The 15823-nt window shown below is 47.8% G+C and overlaps 1 protein-coding gene across 1 annotated transcript; it reads left to right on the forward strand.

Moving 5' to 3' along the window:
• The first annotated feature begins 1936 nt into the window (after positions 1–1936).
• NANOS2 (nanos C2HC-type zinc finger 2) lies at positions 1937–2498 on the forward strand. The gene is given in 3 exon segments (XM_066638126.1): positions 1937–2131; positions 2134–2260; positions 2263–2498. Coding segments are annotated over 3 exon segments (558 nt in total).
• Positions 2499–15823: the final 13325 nt, after the last annotated feature.

Raw genomic sequence — 15823 nt, forward strand, 5'->3', positions numbered from 1 at the left:
TCATGCACAGGGGGGGGTGATGCACACTGGGGAGGGGTCACACACTAAAATCATGGTTTGTAGGAATAATACCATCCTGTTATATACCATTCCATGTCTCCAAGTTTTGTATTAGCCATAACGGGGAATCGGTGCATCCTTGGCTTGGGAATTTGGTAGGGGCAGTTCCCGTCAGTTAGGATGGCATCAGGCACAGAGAAGGCTCACTGCATTTTGGAGTATGTCAAAACTGAGTCCTTCATTGCAGATCAATGGCACTTTCATGCTTGATTTCCTCTGGGGGTACAAGGTGCCCTGTGCTGCCCAGTGGCGTAGCAAGAGGGGGTGCAAGCGCTAAGTTTTGCAGGGAGCCTCACTGCAGGCTGCGAGACCTCCATTTTGCTCCCCCCGTCTGGAATGGCTTCAAAGGGGAGGGGGTCGCTTGTGCCGCCCTGGTGCACACCTTCCAGGGCCATCCCCATAACCCCTCCAAACATTACCAGAGCTGCACTGAGACTCAGGGAGGACACACATGTTTTTCAGGAAAACCAGAAGTGATGTTTAAGGCCTGGAGGGCTTCCTTGGAAGGCCTTCTAAGGTTTTAAAACGTCACTTCTGTTTTCCTAGTTTTCCACGCATGGGCTCCCCAGGCCTCAGGTCACCCTTTAGATGTGACTGGGCAGAGCCCAGGTTGCATTCAGAGGGGGTGGGGGCCAGCGAGGGGGCAGGACTTTGGCAGCTGCGGTGGGGCAGCATTGCCACACCCTGAGTGCTGCCCAGGGTCTTGGGACCCCCATGACCCTTCTCCAGCTAACGCTACTGGCCATTGACGAAACAGCCACAACCAGTTCTGGACTGCTAACAGTCCTCTGCCTCAAGAGCCAAGAGTTGTAACCACATTTTCCAACATGGGCCATGACCTGCTCCAGCCTTTACATCCCAGGTGGCCATTGGTTGGTTGGCAACCTTCAGTCTCAAAAGACTATGGTATATAAGCCTACAGCACCTGGTATTCCCAAGCGGTCTCCCATCCAAGTACTAACCAGGCCTGACCCTGCTTAGCTTCCGAGATCATGGTATAAGCCTACAGCACCCAGTATTCCCAGGCGGTCTCCCATCCAAGTACTAACCAGGCCTGACCCTGCTTAGCTTCCAAGATCATGGAATAAGCCTACAGCCCCGGTATTCCCAGGCGGTGTCCCATCCAAGTACTAACCAGGCCTGACCCTGCTTAGCTTCCAAGATCATGAATAAGCCTACAGCACCCGGTATTCCAAGCGGTCTCCATCCAAGTACTAACCAGGCCTGACCCTGTTTAGCTCGAGATCATGGTATAAGCCTACAGCACCCGGTATTCCCAGGCGGTCTCCATCCAAGTACTAACCAGGCCTGACCCTGCTTAGCTTCCGAGATCATGGTCTAAGCCTACAGCACCCGGTATTCCCAAGCGGTCTCCCATCCAAGTACTAACCAGGCTGACCCTGCTTTGCTTCCTAGATCAGACAAGATCAGGCCTGTGCAGGGTAACAGGTGGCCATTGGGCTCATCCAATCTAATCTTATCAAGATAAGAAACCAAGTAGTGTCTCAGGTAAGGCAAGCCAAAAACCATTTCTGGTTACACTTCCGAGGACCAGACACCAAGCAAACTGGTTTTGTGACCAAGGAAAGGGGAGACACCTTGTGCTTGACCCCCACCCCCGTCATGAGTTATTTGCAGAAAACACTTGATGTCTAGACACAAGCAGGTTAAATAAAGGACATGGAGGGGGCCATGGAGGAGGTTTGTCCATTCAAGAGAAAAGGTTTTGAACTCCTGGCCCTTTAAATCAGAGACTCCACCTCTCCGAGATTAACATTGTCTAAACTGCATTTTTTGTGGCCAACCCAGGAGGTCTGTGCCTCACTCACTTGATGGCAGACTGGCTGGCCACCATGATCTCCAGCTCTCCCTGGCAATGCTGCCTTCTGCCCCAGCTGTGCCCAGCAACCTCTACTTTGACAGGTGGAAGGATTATCTCAACCTCTCCAAGGTCGTGGCGGAGATAGTTGAGGATCGGAAGAGGGGCCACTGGGACAACAGGAATCGTGATGTGCCACCACTGTCTCCAGAGGACCCCTCCGAGGCCGCGGTGCAGTGGGTCAGCGGGAGCGATCCGGCAGCAGCGGTGCCTCGGCTGAAGAGGTCGGCAAAAGCGGCAGGACCTCGCAGACCCCTCAGCTGACCATCGAAGTGACCTGCAACTTCTGCAAGCACAACGGAGAGTCCAAAAAGGTCTACTCTTCCACCCGCTAAAGAGCAACGATGGGTTGGTTGTCTGCCCCATCCTGCGCAATTACACCTGCCCGCTCTGTGGGGCCACCGCCGACAAGGCCCACACGCTGAAGTACTGCCCGCTCAACCAAAAGAAGGCATCTATCTACCGCCGGAGTGGCCGCAACTCAGCAGGGCGCAAGGTTGAGATGAAGAGGTGGCAAGGAAGCCTCCGAACTCGCACGGGGCTGATCAAGAAGAGCTAAAGACCCGAGGGGACAGACGGACGACCCAGGTAGGACGAAGCCAGGCGCACAGATGAGAACCACTGAAAGAATCCATCCTTCTTTTGATTTTTCTGTTCCCGTTTGAAAATAAAAGGCACTTCTTTTCTCTCGTTCGCATCGAACCGCTTGGAAGAACGGTGCAAATCTCAGTCGGACTTGGAGTCAGTTGCAAGGCTCCCCCAAACAGAACCAGTTTTTTTGCAAGAGCACCTTTTTTTGGTGTGTGTGTGTCTGCCTCAGAAATCATGAGAGAATCTCAGGTGGCTCCGAAACCACTGTTTTCCTTTCGAGAGCAAAAAAGTATTATCATGTTTTCTTGACATCATGTTTTGTACACATAGGCAATGTTTATTAAAACAAAACAAAAAAACTTTAAAAAAACCACTATTTTTCATACCTTTAAAAAAAGTATTTATATCTATTTTTTTTACTTAACTGACCTCTCAGGAGGGTATTGTTGGGAAAAGTGTATGTTTGTTTGTATTTATCAAAGGAAAACGTGAAACTGACAGTTTGCTCAGTGAAATTAAAGATTGTTTTATTCTTGCATCAAATGGTGGCTGTTTCTCTGCTTTTTAAATAAATTGGCCAGCTGAACAGTGGAGCACATGCTTAGAATAGAGGAGGATTCAGAACCTGATATCTTTGAGGAGGGATGGAAAGACCCCCCCTCCCTTCTGAACCCCTGGAGAGCCACTGTCACCCAGCACAGACTGTACTGAGCTAGACCGACGGAGGGTCTGACTCAGTACTTCCTGTGCAGTTCTGTGGGCAAGACACAATAATCACATGGGTTGGGGCTGTTGTGGAGCAGGATTTATTTAGGGGGTCCCAAGTTGAATCCCTGGGATCTGGAGGGCTGGGAAGGATTCCTGCCTGGCCTCCACCCCAACTCACCCAGGGGCGTGCGTGTATCACACACACACACACACACACACACACACACACACACACACACACACAGGTCCTTCACAAAGGACTGTAAAAGACCATTTAGGCTCAGTGTTCATCCGGCCCAACTCTGCATGTTCCCCAGTTGGTGGAGGTCAGGTGAAGGCACCCTCAAGGGCTGGGTGGGATGCGGTATGGGGAGCCCAGGGCAGGGCTTGCCCAGATTGTCCCCCCCCCCCACCCACAGCTGCTAGCACTCTGTGGCTGCCACATGTCTGGATACCGGCAAAATGACTGAGGCAGTATTCAGTTGGGGGCCAGTTGGGACACTGCCCTGGGGTGACCCACTGCCAATGCCAATATGTGAACAAGCAGGTGGCACGTGGCCAGTGGCTGCTGCAGGGCTGCCAGGCCCAAAGAGAAGCAGAGTTTAAACCCCACAGGAGTGCCAGTCGTGGGCCAGGAAATGCAGATGGACATGGGGCGGATGACGCAATGCGACTGCAGTTTAAAGTGACGACTTGCATACGGAAGAGGAGAACTGGCTGTGGCTGCTGGAACTATCTGGCTGGCTAGAGCTGGGGGCAGGAAGCTGAACTTGGGGGGAGGGCTTTGATCAGACCCAGCGGCAGCCTCCATTTTGGCCCCCTGACCTTGTCAAAGCAACACAAGCTGGACATTTGTGTCTCTGGTGGACCTCCAGAAGGGTCTCCTCCCACACACACTCCAATGGGTGAAAAAGGACTAGATCCGATCAGGGACCAATAGAATGGCCCGACTTGGACTCCCCTGCCCCCCTCCTTTGTATGCCCGGTGGGTAAACAAAGTCATCAGACACACAGCCTGGGCTCCTTCACGAGGTCACCGGAAAACCACCCAACACTCAAGGATTAAGAATCAGACTTGGAGAGAACATACAAGTGAAAACAGGAAGGGGTGTTTGGGCTCTAAAAGAACAACAAAAACCACTGCCTAGAAAGCACAACATCTAGAGACAATGTGCTGAAACAAGCACATTGGCAATGTGTGATTTTAGGGAGTGCGTTGTGTCTTCTTGGCTCTGTGCACTTTGGATGTTTTGTAAAACTTAGTCCTACTCTCAGACTGGGCACATGCTTGGCTTGTTTACATGATCAGGGAGGCTTCCTCCAGGGATGTTCTTCTGAATTAAGAAGAGACCCCCCCCTCAATGCCCCCAATCTCTCTCCCTCTCCTAAGGCTAAGACAATGTCACTTGGTGCACACACAGTGCAGACTCTGCTCCGCTTTGTGCCTTTTTCCCTGCTCCATTCAGCTGCTGGGGAGGAGGGACAGGGTGCAGTTTTCACAGTGGTTGTAACATGAGTGAAGCAGTTACAGACCTGGTTTTCTTTGGGGGGGGGAGGGGGGTATTATACGGCCTGGTCCCTTCCTGCAGGAGATGCACTAAAAGTTACATTGCTCAAATGGCTACAATTTCTTGGCTGCTGGTGGCTGGAACTTGGCCTCCATCTGGTGGAAAATGCACAGGAGAGAAAATCAGGATCAGGCTATCAATAGCCCTGGTGGCCACCTGGACCCCCTGGCTTGGAATGCTAGCTGGGGCCAGGCCAAAAGGGCTGGCCTTCAGGGAAGGAGGCAGAATGCTTGACCTGACGGGCCTTTGCTGTAACCCTGCAGGGCTTGACTTGTGTTCAGGTAGTTCCCATAAGTGACAAAGCCACAACCAGTTCCATTGGGTTTACCCTTGCAAGGTGGGCTTGCAGGAGTTTCATCTGTGGGCTGCCTAGCTGCTCAGGTTGCAGCCAGACACACACCAGCAAGGCCCTGGGGCTCTTGGTGGTCAGATCGGCAGCTCTGATTTTGCAAGCTCATCCGGGCCAGGAGCAGAGCTTAAGAAACAAGCGCCAAGTTCTTTGCAAAATGCAGATTCGCTTGCTTCAGGAGTAGAGCTGTTACAGCCCAAGCAGCCTTTGCAACCCCAGTTAAGATTGCAATCCTTTACAGTTACATGGGAGTAAGTCCCATTCAACTCATTAGGGTAACTTATTCAACTCATAAGTCCCATTAGGGCTCACTGACATGCAGAGGATTAGGCTGTAAATCTTTTTGCAATCCTAGGAGCAGAGGACAGGGCCCATGAGAGGGAGGTATGGATGTAAATTGTACCCAGTGGTATTGCTAGGAGGGGGTGATGGTGCAGACCACACCAGGTGACGCACTTGGGGTGAACTGGAATATTAGTTTTCTATCAAAAGTTATGGCCGATTAACCAGAAATGAAAACACAACTGCCTTAAGTAACAAAAAGTGGATTTTCTTAACTCAGAACTGACCAATGAGACTGATTGTTCTGAGAGCCAATGAGATGCTATTGTGACACAACCAGGAACCAGTAAGGTGTTAGTATGAGTCAGCTTTCATTTCCATGCGTCAGAGCTAATACTAGAACTCTTATTCAGTTGTGTGACATCAAGTTGGCCCCTGGTTTTTTGTTGTTTAGTGATTTGCTGGATGACCTATACTATGATATATTAACTAAATAAATGGGTGTTACACCAACCCTAATGCCACTGCATTTAGGTTGTGCATATGATATTGTAATTTATTCTGTTTGGTCTGCTACAGGAGGTGACACATAAGAACTTAAGAACAGCCCCACTGGATCAGGCCATAGGCCCATCTAGTCCGGCTTCCTGTATCTCACAGCGGCCCACCAAATGCCCAGGGAGCACACCAGATAACAAGAAGACCTGCAAGGCTTCCTGGGAATTGTAGTTAAGAACATAAGAACAGCCCCACTGGATCAGGCCATAGGCCCATCTAGTCCAGCTTCCTGTATCTCACAGCGGCCCACCAAATACCCAGGGAGCACACCAGATAACAAGAGACCTCATCCTGGTGCCCTCCCTTGCATCTGGCATTCTGACACAACCCATTTCTAAAATCAGGAGGTTGTGCATACACATCATGGCTTGTACCCCGTAATGGATTTTTCCTCCAGAAACTTGTCCAATCCCCTTTTAAAGGCGTCCAGGCTAGACACCATCACCACATCCTGTGGCAAGGAGTTCCACACACCAAACACACGCTGAGTAAAGAAATATTTTCTTTTGTCTGTTCTAACTCTCCCAACACTCAATTTTAGTGGATGTCCCCTGGTTCTGGTGTTATGTGAGACAATATGTGTTATGTGACACAATAAGCTCTCACATCGTGTGACGCAAACACTGGTGATCCCTCTGATTGCACCCAGGCCCGGTGTCAAAAAGGGGGCCCAGGAGCCAAGGGAAGGGGCCTGAGCATTTCCTGGTATCTTACATTTTCCAATCTCACCAGTGCCCATGAGAGGAGGGGTAGAGGCTATATCATACCTGGGTCCAGGGTCAAAAAGGTTGCCTGGGAACCAGAAGAGGTGAGCCAGAAATTTCCTGATATCTCCGAAAATGTTTCCATATATCATGCGAAGCCTAGCATTTACATTTTCTATAAGCCTACATAGCTTTATATATTGTAATTCATAGAAATTATGATCCAGTGATCATATGAAATTATGATCCAATGAAGAAGGGAAAAGATCCCAAAGAAACTTTGCACACCAAAAGGGACCCCAAAGAGACTTTGTACCCTCTGATAAAATTCTTCTCAGAGGCCCTGCCACCATTCCCAGCAACCCAGCTCCCAAGCGGACTCAGTGGAGTGCTTTGACCGTCCAAATGGGTGCAGTTCTTGGGGCCTTGCAAAGTGGAGCTTTGAAACCTCACAGCTCAAATGAGAGTGACCAGAAGGAACAAAGGTCCAGCTGAGAGGAAGGAATGTTCATCTCCACATGGCAAAAGTGAAGCCAGTTTCCAATCTGCCCCAGACCTTGCAGTACTCAAATACTACCCCTCTTACTTGGTGATGTGCCAGCCTAGGCTCCGCCCATTCCATATACACTGGAAAAAGGAAGGGGAGGGACACAATGGACCAGGAAGTGTGGAGGAGAGGAGAGTGATGGGCTAATGCAGGGATTCTCCTCTTCTACATCAATTCTCAGGGCTGCTACACGCACTGAAACAAGAGCGGGCCAGCCACTAAACTAGTTTCTTCAAGCCACTTTCAAACAGTTAATCCAACTCCTTTACTTTCAAACTGGATCGGAAGAGATGGGAGAGGAAGCCTCACCATCCACTCGGCAGCTGCCCGCACCTTCCGAAGGAGTCTTGCTCTGCCTTTTGGATCTGCCATGAGAAACAGTCGCTTCCAACCCCCCCCCCCCCAAGCAAGCCGAGAATAAAGGCCTCACCACAAACAGTGTCCAGAAGACAAGAACAGAGTTTATTCCAGAACTGGTGGCCTAAGGACTGGTGATCACCGAGGGTGGCATCCTGCCAAGGCCTGGGTTGTTCTTGCAAACCAACTTTGCCCTCCTCACAGGCTGAAAGGCTCTACGGTGTCTTCTCTGCAAAGGAAGGAAAAGGGTGAATGTCAGGTGGTGGGAGAGGCTCCTCTGAGGGGCCCCCCCATGCTAATTCAGGGCATGAGAACCCCCAATTATTATACACAAGCCTGCAAAACTGAGGCTCAGAAAAACTTTTTCCAACATTTATGGAATTATTTGCCCTCTCATCCCTAGTTTTGGTGATATGGCACAGTGAGTGGTTCAAGCAGCTTCCTCATGGGGTGGGAAGGGGGTGTTTTTGGGGCAGGAGAGGGCAGAACAGGAGGCAGATCAGAAGGGTGTTGGGATTGTCTGCGGTGGCATAGGCCAAATCCTAACCCCCACTCCCAGCCCTTATACAGGCTGCTTGGATTTACACCCGCTAAATAGTTGGCACAGATTCGAGAAGCCCCATAGGTGACCTCCAGCCTGCTCCTAACCTGCACTGGATACAGTGCAGGCCATGCAGCCTGGCTATACCGGAGCAGCTTAGGATTGTGCCCTGAGCAGAGCTAAACTGCAGAGAAGTTTGTGCTGGATATCAAAGGAGATTGGCAACTAGCATAATAGCAGCATTGTAGTTCGTGGATTTATTGATGATTTATCAAGGGTTAAAAAAAAAAAACAACTTTCCAATTACCATACACCAGTTTAGGTTCATGGTAATTGGAAAGGGATTTTTTAGCCTTTGATAAATAGTCAAAAAAGATCATGACTATTCTGCAGAGGGGAAGGGATGTCATAATGGCCAAAATTGAAATGACAAGAGGTGAGTGGAGGATAGGGAAAAGTGTGGCTGGCTTACCTTTTGTCTTCACGGCAAGTACAGGCGCCTGGAAAAGAAGGTCCAGAAGAGAAATGGGTATCAAGTTCAAAAGTCTGAGGAAGAGGGAATGAAACAGCTTTCCCCACTACCAAGAGGCAGAGTAGAGGTGTTTGTTTCCGGTGAGTAAAATAGGATTACAGCCTAAGTTTTACTGAACACAATGAATTTACTTCTGAGTAAATAAATAACACCATTTTCAAACACTTCTAGGGCAGAGTGATGCAGTGGTTAGTGTGTTAGTCAAGGAGCAGGGGAACCCAGGTTCTAACCTCCCCTCAGCCGTGAAGCTCTCACTGGGTGGTTGGGTCAGTCACTTCTCTCAGCCTAACCTACCTTGCAGGGTTGATGGGAGGATCAAATGGGGTGGGGGGGAGACCCGTGTTCCTTGGTGGAAGTTACATCGCTATTCTGCCCGAAGGAGGCCCTTATTGTTAAAGTGAAACACTTAAATGTTAAATTACTACTACTTTGTATAAGTAAATCATGCTAAAACATCTATTAGGCTTCCTGTGTTTACATCCCAGCAGTTCTTCACAGATTTCCCCACTCACTCTTCCCCTTCCCTGTGTGCCTTAGGTTTAGCTCGCCTCTAGATTTGTGGCTATTGGCCTGAAAGGAGGCTGTATTATTCTGTTGCATTCATTAACCTCCATAAATGTTGGGGCACAATTACATATTTTGCAAAAAATCTGCAAACCGACTCCATTGAAAGTGAGATAATAAAGTGAAAAGCATGTGTAAACAAACTCATTTTACTCAGAAGGAAGCCTTTTGGAGGGGCTTTCTCCCAAGCAAGCAAGCATATTATTATTCTACTTCATTGCAGCCTATGGTGGGTTGGTGACAGATTGAACCAAGATCCTGGGAATCCCAGAGCTATCTATGTAGAGTTCTTGCTGTTCCAAGCAGTGTTCATTTCTGGAGCCGAGCTGGTGTAATTTGCTCAAGGGATTGCAACCCAGCATTGTAACTTTTGATTTCTGCTCTCTCTCTCTCTGTGTGTGTCTTTATCTCTGTACTCAGCATCTGCTAACCCAGTACACATAAGGAAGATCACCGAACCGTGCACAATTTCCCTTCCTCTCCTTAAAGGTTTGGGAAATATTTGCAAAGACACTGTCGGGTTGCATTAGGGCCCCAAATCAGGTCTCATGGAAAAAAAAAAAAGATTAAAAAGTTGCATCTGAAATTCTCTTAGATACAGCAGTGATTTTCAACCTTTTTCATCTCATGGCATATATCCTCTGAGAACCTCATGAACCACATTAGTCCTGGATCAGGCCAAAGGGCCCATCTAGTCCACGCACAGCAGCACAGAGTAGCTGCGGCTAGTAGCCATTGATAGCCCTCTCCTCCAGGAATTGAATGGGAGCCGCACAAGAACAAGTCCAAGTCCGTTCTCAACACAGCGGTCATGGCCCAGGTGTGCTTTGACCCCATCAGATTAATTTGCTCCCTTCATTGCTTTAATCTGCCCACCCCAAAGTCTTGGGGAAGTGTTCAAACAGGCAAACTCCACATTGCCTTCAAGTATTTCTTCAGAACCCCCCCCCCAAAAAAAAATACACCACACCACTGAAGTGCAAACAGGGTCACCAGAGTGGGGAGGGGGCAGCAGGTCCCTTGAAAACGTGCCGAAAGAACGAAACCATTGCAGACTTACATAGCTGCTCTTCCAGGACGTAAATATCATCTTGCTGGCAAGAAAGAAAAAGACAGTTCTTGGTTATGACAAGGAGGGCCAGTGGTGGCAAGAACTAAGCTGAGCTTGTGAGCAGAAGCCTTCATCTACCGGCTGGTTTGCCCAAAGGTTTCCAGAAAGGATTTCTTAAAGTGATGGGCTGGGTCTGCCAATGTTATTCATGCACCAGCTTTCTATGTATTCTGCTGCCCCCTCCCTCAGTTTCGTCCTGAATTGCATAATCTGTCATTCCTACTTCGAGTGCAAGTCTGGTTTTGTTTGATGCCACAGGACCAGTCAGGTCTAAAATACTGTGTTCTTGTATCTTCAACACATCCCATTGTTTTTTCTGCATACATTTGGTTTATTAAGGCCTATTGTGGCCTATTCCATCCCAGCTTTGACACCATTCTGTGTGTTTACCCCACCCTGTTCCCCCCAGGTCCTGTTATCTGCCCAACCCCTCCCCCCAGAAGCAGGGAGCAGTGCAAAGACTGGCAGCCAGAAGCATGAGGGATTGCTCACCAAAGATTCCTGGAGCTCCTTCAGCTGGTGAACTCTCTTTCGGATCTTGTCATTGTCCCTGGAATTCAAGGGAAAGGGCGGTGAATTCAGCTGCCCTAAAGAAGTTGCATTTGGATGCAATGTAGATAGTCTGGCCACTGGTTACACAGGCTCTAGTAACCTCCAGGATAGACTTCTGTAATGCATTGTTTGTGAGGGCTCCTTGAAGACTGCCCAGCCACTGAGGCTCAGTTGTTGGGACAGCATCTCACAGGGTCTTAAAGGGCTGTGGGTTGGCTCCAGTTCTATTTCCTAACAGGGTTTCAAGAGCTGGTCACTACTATGAAAAACATTTCCTGGCTTGACACCTGAAGGAACACCTGTTCCATGTAAACTTGCCCATGGTGCAAGCTCACCTTCTTCAGCGTTCCAGTTCTCCAAGGTGAGGGACTTCTCTTCCCCTACATTTTTGCTCCCTGAAAGGGTAGCATTTGGGCTCAGCTCCAGTTCAAATTCTTTGAGGCTGCATGTGCACTACCTCTTTTATGGCAAATGTTTTTCATAAATTGCTTTGAATATATTTTAACAGAAAGTGGTATATAACTACTGTAGATACTTTGCCAGGTAATCAAGCTCCAATTATCACTTCACCTTATCTCCGGGTCAATCAGAGGGCAGAGCCTTTCAACTCTGAAAAGTTTCTTTCTTGCTAAAGCAGATTCATTAGAAGCAATGCAGAGATCATTTGTTTCTGTAGAACTTTCCTGAGAAATTCCGGCCAAAGTTAAACCTTTTATTCTCCTCCCTTCTCTTTTGCAAATGCTGCTGCAACCTGGTTCCTTTTTGCAAATGTATTTGGCAGAGGTCTTTTTTTTCAACACCAGGATGGGGTCCTCGTTTCCATTTGAAATAAAGTCCCAGGCTACAGTTCAGTGCACCATTATTTAAGAATAACTCCCATGGAAAGCAGTGGGTCTACTTCTGAGTATAAAGGTTTGCAACTATATGCAGCTCATCTCTCTGCAGTGAACTGCACACTTTCAGTTATGTGTTATGTGTTGTATGTAGAGCTTCTGGCTTAACACACCAGACACCTTAAAAGTGGATTTGATTCATGGATCTCCTGCAGTAGTTCCCAACCTTTTTCACTTGCCTATCCCTTGGCAGCCCATTTCCATAAATTGTACCCTTCATAAAATGTTTGTAATAATACAAGCCCTCATCTCCTCTCTATGAAAACCCAGACTTCATGTATTCATCACAGTGTTTTCTCTTTTCATCTGTTTGAAGAAGTGAAGACTCTGCCTTTGCACTGTTTTTCACCAGAAGTGTGCTGAGAAATTCTGGGTGATTGATCACTTTCTATATTATGTTTCAGCTTTTTTACTGTGCTGGTTTTCAGTCACTGGTTTATGTTGCAAGGTCGAAGGATGCAACTCAATAACGCTCGGAACCAGGAGTGAAGTTTGCAGGCTTGTTTATTCAGTCGTGTGCGATGGGCACCCACGGGACTCATGTTCAAAGCAAATGGGCGCGCCCTACCCTTGGGGTGTGCAACTTTTATACCTTTTGGGTTTCTTTGTCTACAGCACTGTCTATTTGACTGGTTACATTTTGCCACAGAGCAAGAACCAAGCACTTGATTGGTTACAGGTTGCATCAAAGGTGGGGTTTTGCCCACAAAGCATGGAAAATTACAACGTTTCTGAAGACAGGTAGAGAGCAGCATAACTCATAATAAATGATAAGGCACCTCTTGGCAAATCCAGCATAACACATAATCTCAGGCACATCTCTTGTTAGTGCGGCCTGGTACCGTTATCTCTACTGCATTCTACTAGCATAAAGACACGGAGGTCCCTTTTTGCAAAGGCAAGGCTTTTTCTTCTTCTTTTACTAAGCATAAACAGCCTTGATTTCTAATGCTTCTGTGATTATGGTAGCCTTTACCTGAAGTCACAGTCTGAGGTCAAAGGCCACCCTGTCTCAGTTCACCCATGAATTGATGACCAAAAACTAGCTATTGGTGGGGCTTTCACAGCCAACTAGCTGCCTCCCTTCCTGCCTTGCTGGCCCTACAAGGCATTCTGGAGCACTACCTGCCTTTTTTGGCCATTATTCAATTCTTTTTCAAGTGTCCCTAAAGGTCCTGTCAAATGGCCCTGGGAGTACACGTACCCCAGGTTGGGAACCATTGTTTTACTGGTATGTTGTTTACAGTGCATTTGCTCTGATAGTGTTTACAAAAAGGTGGTGAAGACCAGAATTTAAAAAGAATAAAAATGTATCTTATGATCTTTTACTATAGGTATTGGCAACCTTCAGTCTCGAAAGACTCTGGTATCGCGCTCTGAAAGGTGGTTCTGGCACAGCGTCTAGTATGGCTGAAAAGGCCGATTCGGGAGTGACAATCCCTTCCACACTGGGAGCAAGTGCAGTCTGTCCCTGCTCTGTCTCCCTGGCTATGGGCCTTCCTTCTTTGCCTCTTAGCCTCAGACTGTTGGCAAAGTGTCTCTTCAAACTGGGAAAGGCCATGCTGCACAGCCTGCCTCCAAGCGGGCCGCTCAGAGGCCAGTGTTTCCCACTTGTTAAGGTCCGCTCCTAAGGCCTTCAGATCCCTCTTGCAGATGTCCTTGTATCGCAGCTGTGGTCTACCTGTAGGTCGCTTTCCTTGCACGAGTTCTCCATAGAGGAGATCCTTTGGGATCCGGCCATCATCCATTCTCACGACATGATCTTTTACTATGTTTTTAATAAATTAGAGACTACAGTTCTTAGGTAACAATTAATAGTAGGTTATTTTTCAGGATCTGGCCTCGGGTAAAATCAGACAAAACTATAGTCAGACACCCCCCTAAGTTTAACCTCCGACTTATCCAAGGGTCATAGTAAATTCCATTATTTTTGGCTCAAAACCAGCCCTCGACTTATCTGTGGGGTCGACTTATAGGCGGGTGTCAGCAGTATGTTAAAGAAGATAAATTAAAATCCATAGAGGATGTGCTTAATTATTTTTCATATGTTTTGATAGGACCATGAATTTTGTGTTGCATTCTTCATATGCAGGAGGTCTGGCTCAGTTGGTAGAGCTGCCGCCTTGTATGCCTGAAGATCTGAGGATGCCAGTTCGAAACAACCGGAAGTACCCCAGAACTGACGACACGCTGGTATACTGATGAGCTGACCCTCAGTGGCAGAGAGGAGTTGCCGTCAAGTGGAGCGTGGGAGGAGAAGGGCCAGAGAGAGGGCAGACCTGGAAGGAATCCAGCTGGAAGGAGGAGTTCTATGAAAGACGAGAACTATTCAATTGTAAAAATCCCTACGGGGGTTTAGAACAGCCTGCCTATGTAAACCGCCTTGGATTAAAGTCTGAGGAGAAATCTGATGACCAAAGAAAGGCGGTATATAAATACCTGTATAAATATAAATAAATATGCGCCGTTCAGCTGTCCTGGGGACATTTGGCCAAAAGATTCATGAGAAATCTACATACCTCAGAAGGATTTCTTCTGTTGACTTGAAGACTTGAGGAAGAGAAAGAGAAGACCAGACAAAAGGATTATAGTGCTAAGCAAAAAAATGAATATTATTCATCTATTCATTCACTATACTATTCATTCACTATCTCTAAACACATAAACAAACTACACTATGCTTAGATCTTAGCCAAAAGGCCGAGAAGCACTACAGACTTATTAAGAATTCAGAAAAAAATTTAAATTGTTGCCATGTGGTGTGAGCTGTCTGTTACAATGTGTGCTTATGTGTACTTGACAAGACTAGATTATACTAACCCTTAGGCACTGGGCCTTTTTGGGAGCAATGGGTTAGTGGCGTTGCTAGGGAGGTGCAGGGGGTGTGGGCCACACCAGGTGACACACATGGGGGGGCGATACTACTACTGGCCAAATTTTTTTAAAATCTTGGCATTTTCAAATGTTACCATCATGTTATATATCCTTTGAAGCATAATTTCATGCAGAATGCAACAAAAAACCACACTGGAATATTTCTATTCTATCAAACGTTATAGCCAAAAAACCAGCAGGGGTTGGTGCATCACCACACGCATTGCCCAGGGCATTGTCCTGCCCACCACATGGGAGGCAGTCCATCAAGGGGGAGATGCGCTGGCCTCTTGTCCCAGGTGATACAAAGCCTAGTGACAATTGGCTCTGGGTCCAATTGTCTGGTAATGGGTCCAATTGGCTTAACGCCTTTGTTGCTGCCCTTTGGACACCTTCTCGCACAAGGTTGGTTCCCAAAACATGGTCGCCGGCAGGTTGGCCTATCTACCTTTGAGAAATGTGTAATGCCCACCACATCAATTTGGTCTCTCACCTTCATTCTCCTCTCTCAGTCTGGTGTTCTGCAAGAACGGAGAGAAAGTGGACTAGATTAGACAGGGTGAAAGGAGGCCCTTATGCTGGCTCTCCTTTTTTGGAGGGTGGGCCTGGCTGGGCCCAGTGCAGAGGAGAGAAGGTAGGGTTCTGGATCTTGAATTGCTACTATTATGCATTAAGGCCCACAGATTATAACTCTGGCATTTCATGGGCTTTTTACTCCTCTGGTTTCATTTTGCATCTCCTCTGCCTCCCTGCATATATATGCACCTGCCAACCAAGGACATCATGTATCTGATGGACTATAGTACATAAAGAACAGAAGGTTCACAGCGGTGCACCTGCCAAAGGGCTCGCACCCCACATATTCCGAACCAGGAGCTGAGATGTGAAGATGTGCTCACCAGCTGACGTAAATTTGCATTGGCCTTCTGCAAGGACCTGATCTTCTCCATCTGTAGGAAATAAGAGGTTAATATTCTGTTAAGATTGCGTATGAGGTGGAGGGGAACTTAACTGAATCAATGGTGGTGGTATCTAGCAGCTTGTGGGCCCAATCCTATCCAATTTTTCAGTGCCAGTGCAGCCATACCAACAGGGTGTGCGCTGTATCCTGTGGTGGGGAGGCAGTCACAGAGGCTTCCTCAAGGTATGGGAA

This window comes from Tiliqua scincoides, chromosome 10 (genome assembly GCF_035046505.1).
Source record: "Tiliqua scincoides isolate rTilSci1 chromosome 10, rTilSci1.hap2, whole genome shotgun sequence".
Classification (NCBI taxonomy): Eukaryota; Metazoa; Chordata; class Lepidosauria; order Squamata; family Scincidae; genus Tiliqua; species Tiliqua scincoides.